This window comes from Haliotis rufescens, unplaced genomic scaffold (assembly GCF_023055435.1).
Source record: "Haliotis rufescens isolate VD_foot unplaced genomic scaffold, xgHalRufe1.0.p SCAF_84, whole genome shotgun sequence".
Classification (NCBI taxonomy): Eukaryota; Metazoa; Mollusca; class Gastropoda; order Lepetellida; family Haliotidae; genus Haliotis; species Haliotis rufescens.
In genome coordinates this window covers 730928-755243 of record NW_025964377.1, presented here as the reverse complement: position 1 = coordinate 755243, position 24316 = coordinate 730928, and the positions used below count along the sequence as shown (strand labels likewise).

Below are 24316 nucleotides of genomic sequence, written 5' to 3'. Positions count from 1 at the left end.
ATCGCACAACTCACCGTTATTAACAGCAACCTCGTTCAGATTACCACTATTGACGCCTTGAAACAAACTTAACTTGACAGAGAATGGATACATATATCATAAATGCCATACTTTGACTCGTTAAAAGTCATATTTGTTTTAGTTTGACGATTCTATATTAACACTTGGTTCTCGCGATCATGTATGCCGGAGCCTCGAAGGTGACTAGTCAAACTGATGCTTTTTGATTGTTTGGGATTTTTTAGACCAATATTTTTCAGGTTTCCATAGCAACAAGTTTTATGTATTTATTCACAAGTGTTCACCTTATTGATGACTTTGTGTTCTTGTTTAGGTTAGTAATGGCACTAACATAATGATAAGTAGTTGGTTTTGGTTGGTTTGTTGTTTAACGCCACACTCAGCAATATTCCAGCTATATGATGGCGGTCTGTAAATAATGGAGTCTGGACCAGACAATCCAGTGATTGATATCATGAGCATCGATCCACGCAATTGGGTTCAATGACATGCATCAACCAAGTCAGCGAGCCTGACCACCCAATCCCGTTAGTCGCCTTTTACGACAAGCATAGTCACCTTTTACGGCAAGCATGGGTTGCTGAACCCGGAATCTTCACGGGTCTAATGATAAGTAACAGACTGTTGTAGAAGTTGTCAGGCAGGGCTGCTTTGCGGGATGGAGTGCTTAATACGGTTTATATTCGATAAGCAGTGAATAATTTGACATGACTAATATGACATGATGAGAATTTCGTTATAAACAAAAGTTTGAATGCATTTGATTTATGATTCAAATATGAAATAGCATAATCCATATGATATATGTTTAAGAAAACATGTTAAAATATATATATTATAATATTTGTTGATAGGAGTTTTAACATCCTAATGAATCATGGAATTTTGAACAAGGTCACTAGTTTTACTTACTATAAACACTGATGGTTAAGCTCAGCGGAGAAGTATGACACATTTATTGGGCATTTCTGTAACGGAAATCAAATGGGCTTCCAAAACACTTTTTGTGAAGAAATTAAAGGTGAAACATATATTGTATGAAAAACAACTATCCAAATATTTTTGATATATGCAAGGTATTTTGTCGTTGTTTACAAGGGAAAACCCAAAAGTGTTGTAAGAATTCCTGTTTATTCCCCTTTGTGGAACTCTTTGGTCTCTGGTGGAAAGAGGATACAAAAAGCTTGCTGCTGCTGTTTTGACTTTTGAAAGATTGTAGACAACCTGGCTTATCTCCCCTTGTCTAAATAACATGCTATTTCAACTGTGGTGAGGCGAGGTGAAATGGGGTTTAACATCACGGTTAATATTATTGCCCTTACATAGCGGTTTGTACCGGCCTGGACTTATTGTTTTTTTGTGTGTGACGTCACATGCCCGATTCAGTTCTCAAACCAAAAGAATAGAGCTCCGTACAGTGAAGCCGACAACACAAGTAATGTGCAGTGTAAACTGGCTTCAGTCTTGTGTTTTTGTTCTTATTTTTTTCGGCTGAGTTACAAAATACTTATTGCCTGCTTGATTTGATTAGAGGCCAGTTTTTCTCACAGCCCAGATTGCAATATTAATATGCGTCGGTCATACATGAAGCCAATCTTCCGTAGTGTTCCTTTCGGCCTGCCGAGTAGCTCTGCCACATCGCCACATCTTATGATCTTACACAGTCCAGTGTGTTTTTCATCTGTTTCATTTTGGATGTGTTTACACATTTAGATAAACATACGTCACGAAATGTTTAACTTTCATTGAGAAAATATCCTAAGACATGAAAAACTATTTCCATTAGTGTCTTCATCTTCCACGTCCTGTCATCGGAGCCCTACGGAGAGGTAGCGATGTGATCACCTTGTGTAAAGCTATATTGTCATGCACATCACTGTCGCAGTTGTCGTAGTATGTCTATATAATTATGCAAAACAATATCTATGGTGCACCAAAAGGCTTGCATTAGGCCTGCCTGTTTTTATTTCAGAATAAGTGTGTTTGTTTACAAACAAAAGAAAAGTCTGGTCACGTGATAGACCCTGTCTGCTGTGTTATTTAGGCTCCACCAGTGTCAGACCCTGTCTGCTGTGTTATTCAGGCTCCAGTAACAGACCCTGTCTGCTGTGTTATTCAGGCCCCTGCTGTCTGCTGTGTTATTCAGGCTCCACCAGTATCAGACCCTGTCTGCTGTGTTATTCAGACTCCAGTATCAGACCCTGTCTGCTGTGTTATTCAGACTCCAGTATCAGACCCTGTCTGCTGTGTTATTCAGGCCCATGCTGTCTGCTGTGTTATTGAGGCTCCACCAGTATCAGACCCTGTCTGCTGTGTTATTGAGGCTCCACCAGTATCAGACCCTGTCTGCTGTGTTATTCAGGCTCCACCAGTATCAGCCCCTGTCTGCTGTGTTATTCAGACTCCACCAGTGTCAGACCCTGTCTGCTGTGTTATTCAGGCTCCACCAGTGTCAGACCCTGTCTGCTGTGTTATTCAGGCTCCACCAGTGTAATGACCCTGTCTGCTGTGTTATTCAGGCTCCACCAGTGTCAGACCCTGTCTGCTGTGTTATTTAGGCTCCACCAGTGTCAGCCCCTGTCTGCTGTGTTATTCAGGCTCCACCAGTATCAGCCCCTGTCTGCTGTGTTATTCAGGCTCCACCAGTGTCAGACCCTGTCTGCTGTGTTATTCAGACTCCACCAGTGTCAGACCCTGTCTGCTGTGTTATTCAGGCTCCACCAGTGTCAGACCCTGTCTGCTGTGTTATTCAGGCTCCACCAGTGTCAGACCCTGTCTGCTGTGTTATTCAGGCTCCACCAGTGTCAGACCCTGTCTGCTGTGTTATTCAGGCTCTAACAGTATCAGACCCTGACTGCTGTGTTATTCAGGCTCCACCAGTGTCAGACCCTGTCTGCTGTGTTATTCAGGCTCTAACAGTATCAGACCCTGACTGCTGTGTTATTCAGACTCCACCAGTGTCAGACCCTGTCTGCTGTGTTATTCAGGCTCTAACAGTATCAGACCCTGACTGCTGTGTTATTCAGACTCCACCAGTGTCAGACCCTGACTGCTGTGTTATTCAGGCTCCACCAGTGTCAGACCCTGTCTGCTGTGTTATTCAGGCTCCACCAGTGTCAGACCCTGTCTGCTGTGTTATTCAGACTCCACCAGTGTCAGCCCCTGTCTGCTGTGTAATTCAGACTCCACCAGTGCCAGCCCCTGTCTGCTGTGTTATTCAGGCTCCACCAGTGTCAGCCCCTGTCTGCTGTGTTATTCAGGCTCCACCAGTGTCAGCCCCTGTCTGCTGTGTTATTCAGGCTCCACCAGTGTCAGACCCTGTCTGCTGTGTTATTCAGACTCCACCAGTGTCAGACCCTGTCTGCTGTGTTATTCAGACTCCACCAGTGTCAGCCCCTGTCTGCTGTGTTATTCAGGCTCCACCAGTGTCAGCCCCTGTCTGCTGTGTTATTCAGGCTCCACCAGTGTAATGACCCTGTCTGCTGTGTTATTCAGGCTCCACCAGTGTCAGACCCTGTCTGCTGTGTTATTTAGGCTCCACCAGTATCAGCCCCTGTCTGCTGTGTTATTCAGACTCCACCAGTGTCAGCCCCTGACTGCTGTGTTATTTAGGCTCCACCAGTGTCAGCCCCTGTCTGCTGTGTTATTCAGGCTCCACCAGTGTCAGACCCTGTCTGCTGTGTTATTCAGGCTCCACCAGTGTCAGACTCTGTCTGCTGTGTTATTCAGGCTCTAACAGTATCAGACCCTGACTGCTGTGTTATTCAGACTCCACCAGTGTCAGCCCCTGTCTGCTGTGTTATTCAGGCTCCACCAGTGTCAGACCCTGTCTGCTGTGTTATTCAGGCTCCACCAGTATCAGACCCTGTCTGCTGTGTTATTCAGGCTCCACCAGTTATCAGACCCTGTCTACTGTGTTATGTAGGCTCCACCAGTATCAGACCCTGTCTGCTGTGTTATTTAGGCTCCACCAGTGTCAGACCCTGTCTGCTGTGTTATTCGGGCTCCACCAGTTATCAGACCCTGTCTACTGTGTTATGTAGGCTCCACCAGTATCAGACCCTGTCTGCTGTGTTATTCAGGCTCCATCAGTATCAGACCCTGTCTGCTGTGTTATTCAGACTCCAGTATCAGACCCAGCCTGCTGTGTTATTCAGGCTCCACCAGTATCAGACCCTGTCTGCTGTGTTATTGAGGCTCCACCAGTATCAGACCCTGTCTGCTGTGTTATTCAGACTCCAGTATCAGACCCTGTCTGCTGTGTTATTGAGGCTCCACCAGTATCAGACCCTGTCTGCTGTGTTATTCAGACTCCAGTGTCAGACCCTGTCTGCTGTGTTATTCAGGCCCCTGCTGTCTGCTGTGTTATGAAATGTAGCCAGTTTCATCCAGGCTGATGTTTGCCTGCCCATCTGGTTCCAATAGAGCTGGCATGTTGGAATCTCCAGTGGACATTCTCCTGCTAATAACACTGGTCTTCAGCATTCAATATCTTCAGTATGCCTGGCAGGGTGGGAAGGGCAACTTGCTGCTGACAGTGGAGTGGTGGGGATCTCAGTGATGATGGTGTTCAGGATGCTGATTTTCATGAAAATGGGATTATGTTTGATGATGATTTGGATGATTTCTTTTTCATCAATGAGAAAGCAAAATAAGACAAGAAGTCACCATTTTCTGATTTTGTATTTTGAATCTGTCAAATCTGTAATCTGAAAATAAACTCACTCAATAAACTCAGCCACCCGCTCAGCCACCCGCTCACCCAAACATTAACTCACATGCTGATCAAACAGCTCATCCATCTGCTCACCCAAATGCATATCCACCTGCTCACCCAAACGCTGATCCACCCGCTCACCCAAACGCCCGTCCACCCGCTCATCCATCTGCTCACCCAAACGCCAATCCACCTGCACACCCAAACGCCCATACATCCGCGCACCCAAATGCCCATCCCACCCTCGCCCACCCTCGCCCACCCACCTGCTCATCCATCCGCCCATCCATCTGCTCTCACCCAAACGCTGATCCCCAAACGTCCATCCCACCCGCGGCCACCCACCTGCTCATCCACCCACTCACCCAAATGCCGATCCACCCGCTCACCCACCACCCATTGGCTTTCTCTGCTGAGAGTTCAACTGTGGCAGGGGACCGACCATTTTCATATTGGTTGCGGGGCTGGGATTATTTCGAAAAAAAAAAATGCTGGAAAATGTGTCATCACCCCCTTTAAGATAAAGAAATTGTTATCTTAAAGCAGTTTTTAAAAATATCCTCAAACAAAAGTTCGTCTCTTTCACCGAATATCAAATCTCCGATCCGAAGTACAGAATATGGGTGACTGAGCGGACTGGCTGTCATGCATATATACGTAAGTGGAGCCCTAGGGAGCTGCCAGTCTGCACCAGCTCCACAGCCCCGGCCCCCTCGGGGGAGACTTTGTTACTCCCACAATGCCTATTCTCAACAACATTTATCAGTTTGACTTGTGTTGTTGTAGAATGTTTGTCACAAACACGGTAAGGCCAAGCCTACCACGTGCAGGCAACCCCAGGAAGGGGTATTGTACACGCAGGATTTGCTCTGGTGGATCGTGGAAAGCCTTCTTTCTGCCTGTGGAACAGACAGTCTGTGTGTTTAAATATGTACCAGTTTTGTGTCAGAATTTGACACTCGGTGAATAATTTGCCGATTTTCCTGCACACACGATTAAGTGAATATAATTGTCAGTATCTGGTTGATCGATGACTGTGAGTTTGTAGGTTAATTCAAGTCAGAAAAACTTTGTCAGTGGTTATGAAATTAACGCTTGAATATTTCCTCATGTAATTGACATGTTTTGGTCCCCTCAGTGTATGCTGACACACACATGAGTCATTTAATTGTGCGTTTTGAGTTGACAATGATTAACTTTATACAATGTGAAACTGTATGGGGACGAATGTCAGGAAGGCGTGTCAGATTAACATGATAATAGGTGTATCAGATTACAAGTCAGGGCATAGTGCAGTACATTAATAAGTCCTTGAAGTATTGCGTCCAATGTACCTGTACACCTGGGGATTAGAAGCATGTCCTCTATAAACAGGTGTGTGGATACACAAGGTCACAATATTCTAACTGTCTTGCAAGAAATGTAGGTTTCATTTTGATTGGGTGGATATATTGATCAGGGCCACAGTCATGATTGGTTAACATCCAGTTGAGATGGAGTGTCCAGTATAATGAGGTGAATGTATTCACCAGGGTCACAATTTCAGCTATCATTTTCAGGATTCTGGCAAGGATGTAGTGTCCAGTATAAAGAGTTGAATGTATTCACAAGGGTCACAATTTCAGCTATCATTCTCAGGATTCTGGCAAGGATGTTGTGTCCAATATAGAGAGTTGAATGTATTCACAAGGGTCACAATATCAGCTATCATTCTCAGGATTCTGGCAAGGATGTAGTGTCCAGGATAAAGAGGTGAATGTATTCACCAGGGTCACTGTGTCAGCTATCCTCTGTCAGCTGCCTGGCAAGGTGCCCCTACACCTGTTGTGAAACGACTGGGGCGTGACCAGAATACTTTTGGCCACCAGAGGGAGCTTATTATGAATCTGAGCATGAGAAAGGAGCTTTAAGGGAGGTGTCCCCGGCATCATTAATCACCCCCGTCTCCCCCTAATGGGGGTACAAGGCGCCACTACCCTCCCCACTTCCCTTCATCAGCTAGACACTTATCTCCTCTTGCTGTTCCCCAATCTTCCACTGGCTTTGTCTTTTTTCAAGTTACACACGTACAGTTATCATTGTCAGAGTAAAAAACGACATCCTGGCCACAGGGCAATGCCATTAGCATAGATGTGAATGTCCCTTGATGAGGGCTTACAGTTGACGAGGACCACGACATCGTGGGGTCACACTCGTTTATTTGGAGGTGATGGAGGAGATCTACCGGCCTCACTTTAATAAGTGCACACCAGCTCAAGACCCCCTTTTCGGGGTGGGGGGGCACGGGTGGCCCAGTTGTCTAAGGCGCCGCGATTCGCTGTGCAGAGTTGCGTCCCTTGGTCACGCCAGAAACCTATGATTGTGGGTTCGAATCCAGGTTCGCCCCAATTATGTTTCTAGGTTTGTCAGCACCATACCCGTGCTCGTTGGTTTCACCGAAGTGGTAAACGTCTGAGACCTGCATCACTTCGGGCTTTCCTCCCACATTAAGCTGACACGCCGCGATATAACTGGAATATTGTTAAAAGCGGCGTTAAACCTAACTCACTCACTCACTCACTCTTTTCGGGGTGAGCGATTTACAGGGGATTGCAATGCCCTGTGTCAACACATGGATCAGCAGGTCATTTATCCATACAAAACAATACAAGTATTTGTCATATTCTACTCCAAACAAGTTAAAACAACACCTGATTCTTTCATATTGCAGTGAACTACGTTTATAACGAACACGCTTATAATGACGTGACCGATATAACGAACTTATTTTTTAGTCCCAGCCATTTGTTGTATATATGCTTATAACGAACTACAGTTATTGCGAACTAAACTTACTGGTCCCCTTGAGTTCTTTATAACTGTAGTTTATGGTACTATAGATAATCTGGCATGACATATTAACTATAGTGATACGAAAGAATCATGTTTTAACTTGTGAAGATCCGGTGTAGAATATGTCTTCAGCAACCCAAAAAAGGTGACTATGCTTGTCGTAAGAGGCGACTAACGAGATCGGGTGGTTGGTCAGGCTCGCTGACTTAATTGATACATGTCATCGATCCTAATTGCGTGGATTGATGCTCATGATGTCAATCATTGGATTGTCTGGTCCAGACTCGATTATTTTATAGACCGCTGTCATAGAGTTGGAATATTGCTGAGAACGGTATTATACAACAAACAAACAAACAAACTTTAACTTGATATGACTAGAGTATTATGGCCAACATTATCATTGCAGTAAACTGATCAAATGAACTTGGTAATTGGCGCTATATGACAAATGGTGCCTTTACTCAAACATAGTATTCCTATGCAGTTTCAAAAGCTGTTACTTTGAGTGAAAATATTCTAATAATTGTAAGAAGGACTTGATATGATGGAGAGATTATTATCCTCACATGTTTCTGTATCTTAAATGGCGTCTTTTAGGAATGCCAAACATTTGTTGTTCTTGCCAAAGACTCACATGATACAATTTATGTTGCGAACTGAGTGACTTTTAATATCAAATAATCAACATAAGTTGATAAAGATTAAAACTCCAAGATTTGCCGAAATAAATCATTGTAATGTTCTAAGTTAGCAGACCAACTGATGTAGACTTGCCAATATAAATCATTGTAATTTTAAGCTTGCAGACCAACTGATCTAGACTTGCTGTTATAAATCATTGTAATATTATACAAGCAGATCAACTGATCTAGACTTGACAATATGAATCATTATGATGTTATACTAGCAGATCAGCTGATCTAGACTTGCTGATATAAATCATTGTGATGTTATACCAGCAGATCAACTGATGTAGACTTGCTGATATAAATCATTGTGATGTTATACCAGCAGATCAACTGATCTAGACTTGCTGATATAAGTCATTGTGATGTTATACCAGCAGATCAACTGATCTAGACTTGCCGATATAGATCATTGTGATGTTATACCAGCAGATCAACTGATCTAGACTTGCTGATATAAATCATTGTAATATTATACCAGCAGATCAACTGATCTAGACTTGCCGATATAAATCATTGTGATGTTATACCAGGAGATTAACTGATCTCAACTTGCCGATATAGATCATTGTGATGTTATACCAGGAGATCAACTGATCTAGACTTGCGGATATAGATCATTGTGATGTTATACCAGGAGATCAACTGATCTAGACTTGCCGATATAAATCATTGTGATGTTATACCAGCAGATCAACTGATCTAGACTTGCCGATATAAATCATTGTGATGTTATACCAGGAGATCAACTGATCTAGACTTGCCGATATAGATCATTGTGATGTTATACCAGGAGATCAACTGATCTAGACTTGCCGATATAAATCATTGTGATGTTATACCAGGAGATCAACTGATTTAGACTTGCCGATATAAGTCATTGTGATGTTATACCAGCAGATCAACTGATCTAGACTTGCTGATATAAATCATTGTGATGTTATACCAGCAGATCAACTGATCTAGACTTGCTGATATAGATCATTGTGATGTTATACCAGGAGATCAACTGATCTAGACTTGCCGATATAAGTCATTGTGATGTTATACCAGGAGATCAACTGATCTAGACTTGCTGATATAGATCATTGTGATGTTATACCAGCAGATCAACTGATCAAGACTTGCCGATATAAGTCATTGTGATGTTATACCAGCAGATCAACTGATCTAGACTTGCCGATATATATCATTGTGATGTTACACCAGGAGATCAACTGATCTAGACTTGCCGATATAAATCATTGTGATGTTATACCAGCAGATCAACTGATCTAGACTTGCCGATATAAATCATTGTGATGTTACACCAGGAGACCAACTGATCTAGTCGTGCTGATATAAATCATTGTGATGTTATACCAGGAGATCAACTGATCAAGACTTGCCGATATAAATCATTGTGATGTTATACCAGGAGACCAACTGATCTAGACTTGCTGATATAAATCATTGTGATGTTATACCAGGAGATCAACTGATCTAGACTTGCCGATATAGATCATTGTGATGTTATACCAGGAGATCAACTGATCTCAACTTGCCGATATAAGTCATTGTGATGTTATACCAGCAGATCAACTGATGTAGACTTGCCGATATAAATCATTGTGATGTTATAACATAGCAGATCAACTGATCTTGGGCTTGAATCCCTATTTGAGAAATAGATGAATAATTTAAATTGAAAAATAGGACCTTGGTTACATGTGTAGATGACATCATTTCTTCTCTTTTGCTATTTTAAATTATTATACTTATGATATATGTCATTGAAATAATTTGTCAAGTTTAAAAATTCCAACATGAAGGATGAACACTGGAGAATAGAACTGAAATATTTGTGTAACTTTAGATCTGAATAGAAATGTCACTTGAATTGTTAAAGAAAAGTCAATTATTTTCTTGAATGCAATAACCGACACAGCTAATGTCAGATTTCTGTAATGTACTATTAACTCACAACTAATTATGTATTTCACAGCATGATCAAACCTTGACATGCCAAAAGAAAATTGTAATCTGCAAATTTCAAAAGCGCAACCCAAGCCCATATTGAGTGCCAGGCTGTCAAGGTTTTGGCTTTAGGAAACACAATTTGTGGAAATTGACTCGATGTTTTCAGAATGCCACACAACTGTTCTTCTTTCATATTTGATAATTAATACCACGTTCTGTCATTGTAGCTCTATAGGAACACCTTGTTCACGACTGAAAGCTAAATGTGGGAGCCCCCATTCGTGTCAAGTAATCTACAGTTTGACAATAGGAATGAGGCTCCGCTCTAGGTTGACTTTTGGTTGGTCGTTATAGAAGTTGTTATCCGGGATTGTTGTCCGGGATTGTCGTGGTTGTTGCCTTGCTGTGTCACAAGATCACATTGTTCTGTTTAACAAGTGTCAAACCTTGGTGACAAGCAGACACGCTTCGCCGATTTCAAATAGATACGCTGAGTCCTTTCATTGTCTCGTTTCAGTGGAGGGAAGTTCTTGCAAAGACAAATTAAAGATTGTGTAAGTGTGTAGTGAGTGAGTGAGTGAGTGAGTGATTGATGATGATGATGATGATGATGATGATGAGTAGTGAGTGGATGACTATGCTTTTTATGTCCCTTTAAGCAATATGCCAGCAGTATCACGGCAGGGACACCAGAGGTGGTGAGGTGAAATTGGGTTTAACGTCGCGTCCAAGATTATTGCACTTATATAGCGACGTGCGTGCACGTGTATTTGTGTGTGTGGCTGCTTGTACTAGTCCGGACTGATGCCGATTTATAGTGCTAGCTCACTGAGATACCATGCCGCAGTTAAACATGAATACCCCACTCAGACACAGTATACTGACTCCGAGCGGACCAGTCCTTGTTTTAGCCCCTTAATGCTGAGCACCAGACAGGGTAACAACAAGTACAATCTTTTAACGTCTTTTTGTATGACGCAGCCCGGGATCGAACCCTGGACCTTCCGCTCTCCAGGTGGACGCTCTACCACAAGACCACGGAGGCGGTCTAGGGACACCAGAAATGGGCTTCACACATTGCACTACCCATGTGGGGAATCAAACCCGGTCTCCTGGGTGACGAGCAAGCGCTTTAACCACTGGGCTGCCACACTGCCCTTGTTTAAGTTTGTAAGATGTGGAACATTTGAACTGTGAATTACAGAATTATATACTGTTTTCATCCAAACTTTGTACATGTATTAACCAAGGGCTGTGGGGGTCTGGGAAATTTGTCATCATTTGATGACTCTTGATTTGTACCTTGTCAACTGTTTCGAAATCATATCAGTGTCTGTCTTTGTTATTTGATTTTAAGTTGTGTCCGTATAACTTGTCAGTGTCTGTCAATCCCAGGGTTCCATCTGGCCTATGCAAACTCATTGTTCGAAATAAAGCATCAGGTCAAGAGGTCCTTGTCATAGCCCTAAGCAAGATCTTACTGAACATGTGAAGAATTGACATGGTGACACGAGAATCAAGATCTTGATGAACATGTGAAGCATTGACATGGGTGACACGAGAATCAAGATCTTGCTGAACATGTGAAGCATTGATATGTGAGACACGAGAATCAAGATCTTGATGAATATGTGAAGCATTGACATGGGTGACACGAGAATCAAGATCTTGCTGAACATGTGAAGCATTGACATGGGTGACACGAGAATCAAGATCTTGCTGAACATGTGAATAATTGACATGGGTGACACGAGAATCAAGATCTTGCTGAACATGTGAAGCATTGACATGGGTGACACGAGAATCAAGATCTTGCTTAACATGTGAATAATTGACATGGATGACACGAGAATCAAGATCTTGATGAATATGTGAAGCACTGACATGGGTGACACAAGAATCAAGATCTTGATGAATATGTGAAGCATTGACATGGATGACACGAGAATCAAGATCTTGATGAACATGTGAAGTATTGACATGGGTGACACGAGAATCAAGATCTTGCTGAATATGTGAATAATTGACATGGGTGACACGAGAATCAAGATCTTGATGAATATGTGAAGCATTGACATGGATGACACGAGAATCAAGATCTTGATGAATATGTGAAGCATTGACATGGGTGACACGAGAATCAAGATCTTGCTTAACATGTGAATAATTGACATGGGTGACACGAGAATCAAGATCTTGCTGAATATGTGAAGCATTGACATGGGTGACACGAGAATCAAGATCTTGCTGAACATGTGAATAATTGACATGCATGACACGAGAATCAAGATCTTGCTTAACATGTGAATAATTGACATGGATGACACGAGAATCAAGATCTTGATGAATATGTGAAGCACTGACATGGGTGACACAAGAATCAAGATCTTGCTTAACATGTGAATAATTGACATGGGTGACACGAGAATCAAGATCTTGATGAATATGTGAAGCATTGACATGGATGACACGAGAATCAAGATCTTGATGAACATGTGAAGCATTGACATGGGTGACACGAGAATCAAGATCTTGCTGAATATGTGAATAATTGACATGGGTGACACGAGAATCAAGATCTTGATGAATATGTGAAGCATTGACATGGATGACACGAGAATCAAGATCTTGATGAACATGTGAAGCATTGACATGGGTGACACGAGAATCAAGATCTTGCTGAATATGTGAATAATTGACATGGGTGACACGAGAATCAAGATCTTGATGAATATGTGAAGCATTGACATGGATGACACGAGAATCAAGATCTTGATGAATATGTGAAGCATTGACATGGGTGACACGAGAATCAAGATCTTGCTTAACATGTGAATAATTGACATGGGTGACACGAGAATCAAGATCTTGATGAATATGTGAAGCATTGACATGGATGACACGAGAATCAAGATCTTGATGAACATGTGAAGCATTGACATGGGTGACACGAGAATCAAGATCTTGCTTAACATGTGAATAATTGACATGGGTGACACGAGAATCAAGATCTTGCTGAATATGTGAAGCATTGACATGGGTGACACGAGAATCAAGATCTTGCTGAACATGTGAATAATTGACATGGATGACACGAGAATCAAGATCTTGCTGAACATGTGAATAATTGACATGGGTGACACGAGAATCAAGATCTTGATGAATATGTGAAGCATTGACATGGGTGAACACGAGAATCAAGATCTTGATGAACATGTGAAGCATTTATATTGGTGACACGAGAATCAAGATCTTGCTGAATATGTGAAGCATTGACATGGGTGACACGAGAATCAAGATCTTGATGAACATGTGAAGCATTGACATGGGTGACACGAGAATCAAGATCTTGCTGAATATGTGAAGCATTGACATGGGTGACACGAGAATCAAGATCTTGATGAACATGTGAAGAATTGATATGTGAGACACGAGATCAAGATCTTGATGAATATGTGAAGCACTGACGTGCATGACACGAGAATCAAGATCTTGCTGAATATGTGAAGCATTGATATGGGAGACACGAGATCAAGATCTTGATGAACATGTGAAGCACTGAGGTGCATGACACGAGAATCAAGATCTTGATGGAAGCAAGAAATAAGTCAACACCATGTCCATGTTACAGACACACAACCAATCATTTGTTTTTCAGTTAAAGATATTTGGCTTTGTTATCAGCGTCCTGCCCTTGTACTGAAACAGGCCCCTCCCTTACATCGTGGCACAGCTGATGGCGGTGGTGGCTTTGTATGGACCGGGGCAAGGTTTGCTGATGAGACTGTATGTTTGTAGCAAGATCCGGCTTATCTACTTGTGGGCACAGCTCCCTAAGCATTGCCAGCACATAGTGGATGCATCAATCATTGTCTGAGGCACATATCCACTTACATAAATTCAAAACTTATTTTTGTAGTTTTTAAGCAGAGAGTGTTATGAATCACTTGGGATGTCAGAATCTGACTTGGGAGCTTAGAGCTGTGTTCAGAATACAAATACAGTACTGCCTGGCAACTGATGTTGTGACCTGAAGGGTAGAGGTAGGGTGGGGTGAGATGGAAGGGTGGGGTGAGATGGGGTGAGATGGAAGGGTGGGGTGAGGTGGAAGGGTGGGGTGAGATGGAAGGGTGGGGTGAGGTGGAAGGGTGGGTGGAGATGGAAGGGTGGGTAGAGATGGAAGGGTGGGGTGAGATGGGGTGAGATGGAAGGGTGGGGTGAGATGGAAGGATGGGGTGAGATGGAAGGGTGGGGTGAGATGGAAGGGTGGGTGGAGATGGAAGGGTGGGTTGAGATGGAAGGGTGGGGTGAGATGGAAGGGTGGGGTGAGATGGAAGGGTGGTGTGAGATGATAGGGTGGGTTGAGATCGAAGGGTGGGGGTGAGATGGAAGGTGGGGTGAGATGGAAGGGTGGGGTGAGATGGAAGGGTGGGTAGAGATGGAAGGTGGGGTGAGATGGAAGGATGGGCAGAGATGGAAGGATGGGGTGAGATGGAAGGTGGGAAGAGATGGAAGGATGGGTAGAGATGGAAGGGTGGGGTGAGATGGAAGGGTGGGTAGAGATGGAAGGTGGGGTGAGATGGAAGTATGGGTAGAGATGGAAGGATGGGGTGGGATGGAAGGTGGGGTGAGATGGAAGGGTGGGTAGAGATGGAAGGTGGGGTGAGATGGAAGGATGGGTAGAGATGGAAGGATGGGGTGAGATGGAAGAGTGGGTGTGAAATGGAAGGGTGGGTAGAGATGGAAGGTGGGTAGAGATGGAAGCTGGTGTGAGATGGAAGGGTGGGTAGAGATGGAAGAATGGGGTGAGATGGAAGGATGGGTAGAGATGGAAGGATGGGGTGAGATGGAAGGTGGGGTGAGATGGAAGGGTGGGTAGAGATGGAAGAGTGGGTAGAGATGGAAGGGTGGGGAGAGATTGAAGGGTGGGGTGAGATGGAAGGGTGGGTAGAGATGGAAGGGTGGGGTGAGATGGAAGGGTGGGGAGAGATTGAAGGGTTGGTAGAGATGGAAGGGTGGGTGTGAGATGGAAGGGTGGGGTGAGATGGCAGGGTGGGTAGAGATGGAAGGGTGGGGTGAGATGGAATGGTGGGGAGAGATGGAAGGGTTGGTAGAGATGGAAGTGTGGGTAGAGATGGAAGGATGGGTGAGATGGAAGGGTGGGGGTGAGATGGAAGGGTGGGGTGACTGTTGGGAGGTCGGCTGGCCTAGTGTTTAAAGGGTAGAGATGGAAGGTGGGGTGAGATGGAAGGATGGGTAGAGATGGAAGGATGGTGTGAGATGGAAGGGTGGGGTGAGATGGAAGGGTGGGGAGAGATGGAAGGGTGGGGTGAGATGGAAGGATGGGTAGAGATGGAAGGATGGGGTGAGATGGAAGAGTGGGTGTGAGATGGAAGGGTGGGTAGAGATGGAAGGTGGGTAGAGATGGAAGGTGGGGTGAGATGGAATGGTGGGTAGAGATGGAAGAATGGGGTGAGATGGAAGGTGGGGTGAGATGGAAGGGTGGGTAGAGATGGAAGAGTGGGTAGAGATGGAAGGGTGGGGAGAGATTGAAGGGTGGGGTGAGATGGAAGGGTGGGTAGAGATGGAAGGGTGGGGTGAGATGGAAGGGTGGGGAGAGATTGAAGGGTGGGGAGAGATGGAAGGGTGGGTGTGAGATGGAAGGGTGGGGTGAGATGGAAGGGTGGGTAGAGATGGAAGGGTGGGGTGAGATGGAATGGTGGGGAGAGATGGAAGGGTTGGTAGAGATGGAAGGGTGGGTAGAGATGGAAGGATGGGTGAGATGGAAGGGTGGGGGTGAGATGGAAGGATGGGGTGAGATGGAAGGGTGGGGTGAGATGGAAGGGTGGGGGTGAGATGGAAGGGTGGGTATAGATGGAAAGGTGGGGTGAGATGGAAGGGTGGTGTGAGATGGAAGGGTGGGTAGAGATGGAAGGGTGGGGAGAGATGGAAGGGTGGGGAGAGATGGAAGGGTGGGGTGAGATGGAAGGGTGGGGTGAGATGGAAGGGTGGGTATAGATTGAAGGGTGGGGTGAGATGGAAGGATGAGGAGAGATGGAAGGGTGAGGAGAGATGGAAGGGTGGGGTGAGATGGAAGGGTGGGGGTGAGATGGAAGGGTGGGTATAGATGGAAGGGTGGGGTGAGATGGAAGGGTGGGGGTGAGATGGAAGGGTGGGGTGAGATGGAAGGGTGGGGGCGAGATGGAAGGGTGGGGTGAGATGGAAGGGTGGGTATAGATGGAAGGGTGGGGTGAGATGGAAGGGTGAGGAGAGATGGAAGAGTGGGGTGAGATGGAAGGGTTGGGTGAGATGGAAGGGTGGGTAGAGATGGAAGGATGGGGTGAGATGGAAGAGTGGGTGTGAGATGGAAGGGTGGGTAGAGATGGAAGGTGGGTAGAGATGGAAGGTGGGGTGAGATGGAAGGGTGGGGAGAGATGGAAGGGTGGGGTGAGATGGAAGGATGGGTAGAGATGGAAGGATGGGGTGAGATGGAAGAGTGGGTGTGAGATGGAAGGGTGGGTAGAGATGGAAGGTGGGTAGAGATGGAAGGTGGGGTGAGATGGAATGGTGGGTAGAGATGGAAGAATGGGGTGAGATGGAAGGATGGGTAGAGATGGAAGGATGGGGTGAGATGGAAGGTGGGGTGAGATGGAAGGGTGGGTAGAGATGGAAGAGTGGGTAGAGATGGAAGGGTGGGGAGAGATTGAAGGGTGGGGTGAGATGGAAGGGTGGGTAGAGATGGAAGGGTGGGGTGAGATGGAAGGGTGGGGAGAGATTGAAGGGTGGGGAGAGATGGAAGGGTGGGTGTGAGATGGAAGGGTGGGGTGAGATGGAAGGGTGGGTAGAGATGGAAGGGTGGGGTGAGATGGAATGGTGGGGAGAGATGGAAGGGTTGGTAGAGATGGAAGGGTGGGTAGAGATGGAAGGATGGGTGAGATGGAAGGGTGGGGTGAGATGGAAGGATGGGGTGAGATGGAAGGGTGGGGTGAGATGGAAGGGTGGGGGTGAGATGGAAGGGTGGGTATAGATGGAAAGGTGGGGTGAGATGGAAGGGTGGGGTGAGATGGAAGGGTGGTGTGAGATGGAAGGGTGGGTATAGATGGAAGGGTGGGTAGAGATGGAAGGGTGGGGAGAGATGGAAGGGTGGGGAGAGATGGAAGGGTGGGGTGAGATGGAAGGGTGGGGTGAGATGGAAGGGTGGGTATAGATTGAAGGGTGGGGTGAGATGGAAGGATGAGGAGAGATGGAAGGGTGAGGAGAGATGGAAGGGTGGGGTGAGATGGAAGGGTGGGGGTGAGATGGAAGGGTGGGTATAGATGGAAGGGTGGGGTGAGATGGAAGGGTGGGGGTGAGATGGAAGGGTGGGGTGAGATGGAAGGGTGGGTATAGATGGAAGGGTGGGGTGAGATGGAAGGGTGGGGAGAGATGGAAGGGTTGGGTGAGATGGAAGGGTGGGGTGAAATGGAAGGGTTGGGTGAGATGGAAGGGTGGGCTGAGATGGAAGGGTGGGGAGAGATGGAAGGGTGGGGTGAGATGGAAGGATGGGGTGAGATGGAAGGGTGGGGGTGAGATGGAAGGGTGGGGTGAGATGGAAGGGTGGGGGCGAGATGGAAGGGTGGGGTGAGATGGAAGGGTGGGTATAGATGGAAGGGTGGGGTGAGATGGAAGGGTGAGGAGAGATGGAAGAGTGGGGTGAGATGGAAGGGTTGGGTGAGATGGAAGGGTGGGGTGAGATGGAAGGGTGGGGAGAGATGGAAGGGTGGGGTGAGATGGAAGGGTGGGTAGAGATGGAAGGGTGGGGTGAGATGGAAGGATGGGGAGAGATGGAAGGGGTGAAGGGTTAGATTGTTGATGAGGAATGATCATACAACATTATATGAACTTCTCAACAACATGTTCTTCCAAATTGTAATTGCTTTATTCATTTATCATCTGGATTAGAATTCTACACACAGTTCCAATAGAGCACCTGCCCTTCAGTTCACCTCGGGGCGTGGGGTTAAGGGTTAATGTGTGGAGGAAGGGTAATTGATGCCACCCCAATGACAGGGATTAGGGTTAATGCAAGGGCTCACAAGGACAAGGTAGGGATATCATCAGGAACCCATCTGCTGGGGGAGCGGTGGGACGGTGGGACGGGTTCGGGGAGGAGTCAGAGTATACAAAAAATAATTATCGGCAATAATAAATAGGTTGTTTACCGTCTTAATGGATAACTATTTTTGTCCCAGTGGAATATTATGATAAACTTGTCCAGTGTGTCAGAGAAATAGTCTTTATAAGATTTTGATTTAGTGTTGAGATTAGTGGTCTCACACAAGGATCAGGGGAGCTTTTATCAGGGGGTTTTAAAGCTGAAAATGTCTTGTAATATTAATGTTATTTTCTTGAAGCTGAAACTATTTTATTCTGACTGTAATGCCAGGGTTTGTGTCCGGCTATGAAAGAGGAAATGTATAGGTCAGTGGTACATGAGTGATGGCATCTGTCAGCCAGTGCGGACATACAGACTTTTGTAATTGTCCAAGGACAGGGGGACCTATTTCGTTTCCACAGCCCAGTGCCAGTTTCCACACAGCGATGTCAACACTGACTGTTGGGCGGTCGGCTGGCCTAGTGTTTAAAGCGTTCGCTCGTCACGCTGAAGACCCAGGTTCGATTCCCAACATGGGTACAATGTGTGAAGCCCATTTCTGGAGTCCCCCGCCGTGATATTGCTGGAATATTGCTAAAAGCGGCGTAAAACCATACCAACTCACTAGAGTGCCTCCATGGTCTAGTGGTAGAGTGTCTGCCTGGAAGGCAGTTGGGGTTGGATCCCCAACTTCATCATACCAAAGGGTGTTATAAGATGCCTTTTGTTACCCTGTCTGGTGCGCTATATTACAATAGTATTGTGTCATGAACTGTAGATGAGAGACAGTGAATCCTACTCAAAGTGCTAAAAAAATGCATGTGAATATTTTCTCATGCACACTTTAAAAATATTTAAAAATAAACGACCTTGTGTGGCATTGGAAACAAGTTGGGACCTTGGTATGACAGTTTAAAAGCCAGCCCAAAAAATCATTTTACCTTTTGAGGTATAATGTATTGCTACCACACTTGGTTAATTTTCCTATTTTTCTGGGATGGCCTTTAGGAATTAGCTCAAATTATAGCTATGCTGCTTGTGTGTCACACAGGGTCTGTGGTGTCCTTTATGCCAATAAATCTAACAATTCTTCCTCGTGCCATTAAACCTTAAAAGCTATTTCTTGTGTAATAGATGGAGCATTTCTAAAGCTCTTTTCTTGTAGTTAATTCTTGACAGGAGTTTGAAATGCGTGTCAGTCATTGCGAGGGAAAATGTCGTTTGGAGTCATAATTATGCCCGTTTATTACCTCGATGATCACTGTAGGTCTTATTATTCGTATCTTATGGCGAGTTTATCTACTTAGGAACTCTGCTATTAATTTTGTTCAAAATAACATGTGGAAATTACGTGGATTTGTAGGACCAGGTTTAACAAAGACATGATTGTGGCTGACAAGCATCTTTGTGTCCATGAAAGATTATTTCATAGTTTTGAAAGAAAGAAATGTTTTAGATTTCTAAAATCTTTAGAAATTGGTTGGAATTTCCACAGAACTGGTTCCTGTGTGCACAGAGCCATTGCTCTTAAACAAACATGATAGTGTCCCTTTATTGCAACTCTCCTGGTCTTTGACATTCTTGGAATATTTAAATCTTGACATTTAGAACTTGAATAAGAATTTTATTTGGAGGTAAAGAGCATTAAATCTAACTGAGATGTGTGTCACTTTGTTGTTAGAAACGTGGTATCATCTTGCAATGTCCCTGTAGGATTCTAATACATGCAGAGACTTTGTGGACACGATAGCTTGTGTCCTGTGAAGATCCGGGGTAGAATAGGTCTTCAGCAACCCATGCTTGCTGTGATAGGCGACTATGCTTGTCGTAAGAGGCGACTAACAGGATCAGGTGGTCAGGCTCGCTGACTTGGTTGATCCATGTCATTGCATCCCAGTTTGGTAGATCGCTGCTCATGACATCAATCAATCTATTGCAAAGTGTAAATGCGAAAGTGCAAACCTTTAACATTACATATTATCAAAGAATGTTCTAAGATTCTGTAACAAGAGATTATGATAATTGTGTTACTTCTTTCTGATATGTTAAACTATTCTGACAATTCGTTGGTACAGACTTGTACTTGGGCTGATTCTGGGGCAAGACCAAATGTTGTTGGAAAGGATGCTGAAAGTGCTGTTCAGGTTGTGCGACCGAGCTGATGGTGTGTCATCGTACCAGACAGTGTGGTTTCTTGCTCCTGTAGAACTCCCAGTTATCACTTGTTATCCCCCGCCACGAAATGGAAGGGGGATACAGGAATGTGTGGTGTCCGTCTGTCCATCCATCCGTCCGTCCGTCACTGAAACTGAGAATGGCGGTAGTGCTTCTTTCCGGAACAGGTCTTGGAAACCGTACAATATTTCTTCACCAAACCTGGCACATACATAGGTCTAGTGGTAAACTGGTGCCTTTTGATAGTTTGGGAGCTTTTAGAGTTTCCTTTGCAGCGACTTTGACATAGACTGAAAATGGCGGTAATGCTCGTTTCGGGAGGGCTAATGCCTTGCACACAACCAGACATGTCATATTGGCAGGGGATATGAGTATTTGGGTTCGATTCCCGTCATGGGTACAATGTGTGAAGCCCATCTCTGGTGTCCCCCGCCATGATATTGCTGGAATATTGCTAAAAGCAGTGTAAAACCATACTCACTCATTCATTTTCTGTCGAACAAAATGTCAATGAGTTATATATCGAATAAACTGACTCGACTCTGTGAATTACGGATTATCTGTCATCAATGAATGCTGCATGTCCCACTCCATAGGCTTGGGAACAACAATATTTATTCACCTGTGACAGATAATCCATCATTCTTCATAGCCCGTTGGTTTTTCTCTAAATATGTTATATCAAAGAATTGAAATTGCAGAGGATATTTTGAAAGAAAACTGAAATTTAACATATTTGAAAAAAGTCGAGCCAAGGAGATACCAATAAAATAATTCCCTAATTACCATAGGAGTATAATCTGTGTTTCATTTGATTTGCAGGTGACATCTTTGACGATGTCAGCTTGTCAGATTACATTCGATAGTGCAAATCGTGGGGGTGGAAAATCAAGCCTTTGCGTCATGAAACTATTTCAAAATGAGGCATGGTACGGTCCGCTGCCAGATCTTACACAATTAGGGTGTAATTTGTACACGGACTGTAATTTGCCTGCTTAGAAAACTGTAAAATGTTTCACATTATTATAGGCTGGGCTATCATGTCGCCTTATTTCTGTAGCCGCCATTATGGCCATTACGGGTAAAATTAGGGGTCGGTGAATTATCTCCGCGCTCGATTGGCAGCTCACAGTAACACTTCAACAAAGGAACAGGGAAAAGTTATCTCCCCTTATGTTGTATTTTTCTTGGTGGCAATTTGGACGGCCATTTTATTGTTGCCTACTTGTTTGATGTTTTGTCCGTGAATATGTCACGGAACATTGACCACAATTGTCAATCATGGTGGACCCCTGTCATTATGGATAATTAAGTGATTTCAGAATTAGGGTGAGACTATGCTGCTGAAATTTAGGTTCATGTAAACTGGGCGGAAAGCATCCTGTGGTTATATATTTACTGCTCAAAAGAAGTTAAAGAACACCTGATTCTTTCATATTACTGTAGTTAATCTGTCTTGCCATGACAGGAAGACTTGCAAGTCTGTAGACAAACAGTGTCGAGCCAGGACAGATTACATATAGTATTTGGAGAGAATCGGGTGCCAGTATTTGGGGCACAGTGATCCAGTTGTCTAATCCCAATTGCGTAGATTGATGCTCATGATGTCAATCACTAGATTGTCTGGTCCAGACTTGATTATTTTACAGACCGCCGTCATTAGGCTGGAATATTGCTGAGTGCAGCATTAAACAACAAACAAACAAACAAATAATGTGCAACAGTGAGCTGTTCAGTGATTGGGCACGCCAGAAACCTGATCATGGGTTTGTATCCCGGTTCGCCCCGATTATGTTTCTAGATTTGTCAGCACCATACCCGTGCTCGTGGGTTTCACCGAAGTGGTAAACATCTGAGACCTGCATCACTTCAGGCTTTCCTCCCGCAGTAAGCTGACATGCAGCAATGTGACTGGAATGCTGTTAAAAGCTGAATTAAACCCAATTCACTCACTCACTCACTCTAGTCACAGTTACTCACACCTTTTTAAAAGTGATACCTGCAATAACTAATGGTATTCAGGGGATATAGCATGGGGCATTGAAGACATTACCACAGATGGATCCGAGGACAATCTGTGGAAACACGTAATTTGAGTTTGCAGATGCAGACACACAGACACGCTGACACAGTTAGCTGACAAACATACATGTGGTCAGTCCACAGACATGCAGAAAGTCTGTAAGCTACACAATGTGCAATAATTCTGCTGACACAGACACGCAAAAAGTGTGAAGACAGTTACATACAAACAACAGACAGACAGACAGACAGACAGAAACACCTTGAAGACGTCACAGTCAATCTTCAGACAAAGAAACACAGACAATTTAGCCAAGGGACCTGATGGGTGTTGGGATACAATTGCAAATGTGCTGTGACATCATAAAGAGAGACGTTTGACGTCAACTTACTTCCGTATAAATCATCATGACTGCGATCTGTACAAAACTATCTTATTTTTTATCTTGTTGGTTCGTAATGTAATAAAAAGACATTAATCAGACATTATTTCTATAAAAAAACATAAACGATTATATGTCTAAAAATGGGACTTTGCAGAAAATGAGTCCAAATGTTTGATGCCATGTATCACTATTATAAATATGAATTGAAGGTTACGAATTGTATTTTTGTGATCCTAAGATACTGTAGTTTTAAAATATAATAAGAAGTCAAAATGTGATTGTTTTTCCACCCATAAGGGGTTTGATCCCCGGCCATGTCATACCAAAAGATGTTTAAAGATGTTACTTGTTGTTACCCTGTCTGGCGCTTGGCATTAAGGGTCTAAAACAAGGACTGGTCGGCTCGAAGTCAGTATTCTGTGTCTGAGTGGGGTATTCATGTTAAACTGCGGCATGGTATCTCAGTGTGCTAGCACTATAAATCAGCATCAGTCCAGACTTGTACAAGCAGCCACACACACACACACATGTGCATGCATGTTGCTATATACATACAATCATCTTGGATGCGACGTTAAACCAAATTTCACCTCACCTCATCTTCTTGTGTCATCGTGACCCTGCTGTCTGGTGCTCACTCCATTGACCACTTGTTCCTCAGTGCCAGCACCCCACATGGCTGCTTGTTGTAACAGGTTGACTGGCTGACATAGACTAACATCTTGTCTCTGAAATGAACATATCGTACAGAAAAAACCCATAGACTCTCTTCATTTTCAGATACTGCAGTAATCTCGACTTGCCAAACATTATAGACTTGCATGGGCTGTATTTGATATATTTGTTCCAGGGTCTGTAAGACAGACTATGAATGACTGTGTGCTTGTTTCAGATGAAGTGGCATCTGTAGAATCTGTACTGTGCTCATGTACATCATCCCATTGACCCTGCCGATGATATCACCACCATCAGAAACAGGTTCCAAAATGCCAGCTCCAAATTCCATATATGGATAATTGGTAAGTAGGTTTTCTTAAAGCAATAAATAAACAACTGGTCCTTGCATGATGGAGTGGTGTGATGTTTGTTTTTTATTTCAGTTTTGTGATACTGTGAAGGCAAGGTCCGCTTGTCCTGATACAGATGTGTTTAATAGTTTCACAGGCTTTAATCATTTTACAGATATTAATATTTTAACAGACTGAACTAGTTTTGCTGCAGATATTAATAGTTTAACAGAATTAACTATGTTTGCAGATATTAATAGGTTTACAGATTTAATAGTTTTACAGATTTTTAATAGTTTTACAGATTTTAATAGTTTTACAGATTTTTAATAGTTTTACAGATTTTAATATTTTTACAGATGTTAATAGTTTTA

At 44.0% G+C, this 24316-nt stretch overlaps 2 protein-coding genes across 2 annotated transcripts in view; both read left to right on the top strand.

Moving 5' to 3' along the window:
* The window catches only part of LOC124122871 (cell adhesion molecule-related/down-regulated by oncogenes-like), a 346871-nt gene that overhangs the window by 108975 nt on the left and 213580 nt on the right, over window positions 1-24316 (top strand). The window contains exon 4 of the mRNA XM_048390129.1: window positions 23828-23954. The gene's annotated coding sequence lies outside the window, so the exon portion shown is untranslated. The remainder of the gene's footprint in view (window positions 1-23827; window positions 23955-24316) is intronic.
* On the top strand, window positions 180-4392 carry LOC125377262 (proline-rich extensin-like protein EPR1). Its single transcript, XM_048390144.1, has 4 exons — window positions 180-200; window positions 2141-2482; window positions 2619-3487; window positions 4104-4392. Exons 1-4 carry the CDS (start codon window positions 180-182, stop codon window positions 4390-4392), a joined length of 1521 nt encoding a protein of 506 aa, XP_048246101.1.

Excerpts from the sequence above, each read along its gene's own strand:
- LOC125377262 (XM_048390144.1), top strand. The coding sequence starts at position 180 with ATGTATGCCGGAGCCTCGAAG. Across the intron at positions 201-2,140 it reads TGTATGCCGGAGCCTCGAAG|GCCCCTGCTGTCTGCTGTGT; the intron begins GTGACTAGTCAA and ends TGTGTTATTCAG. Across the intron at positions 2,483-2,618 it reads CTCCACCAGTGTCAGACCCT|GCTCCACCAGTATCAGCCCC; the intron begins GTCTGCTGTGTT and ends TGTGTTATTCAG.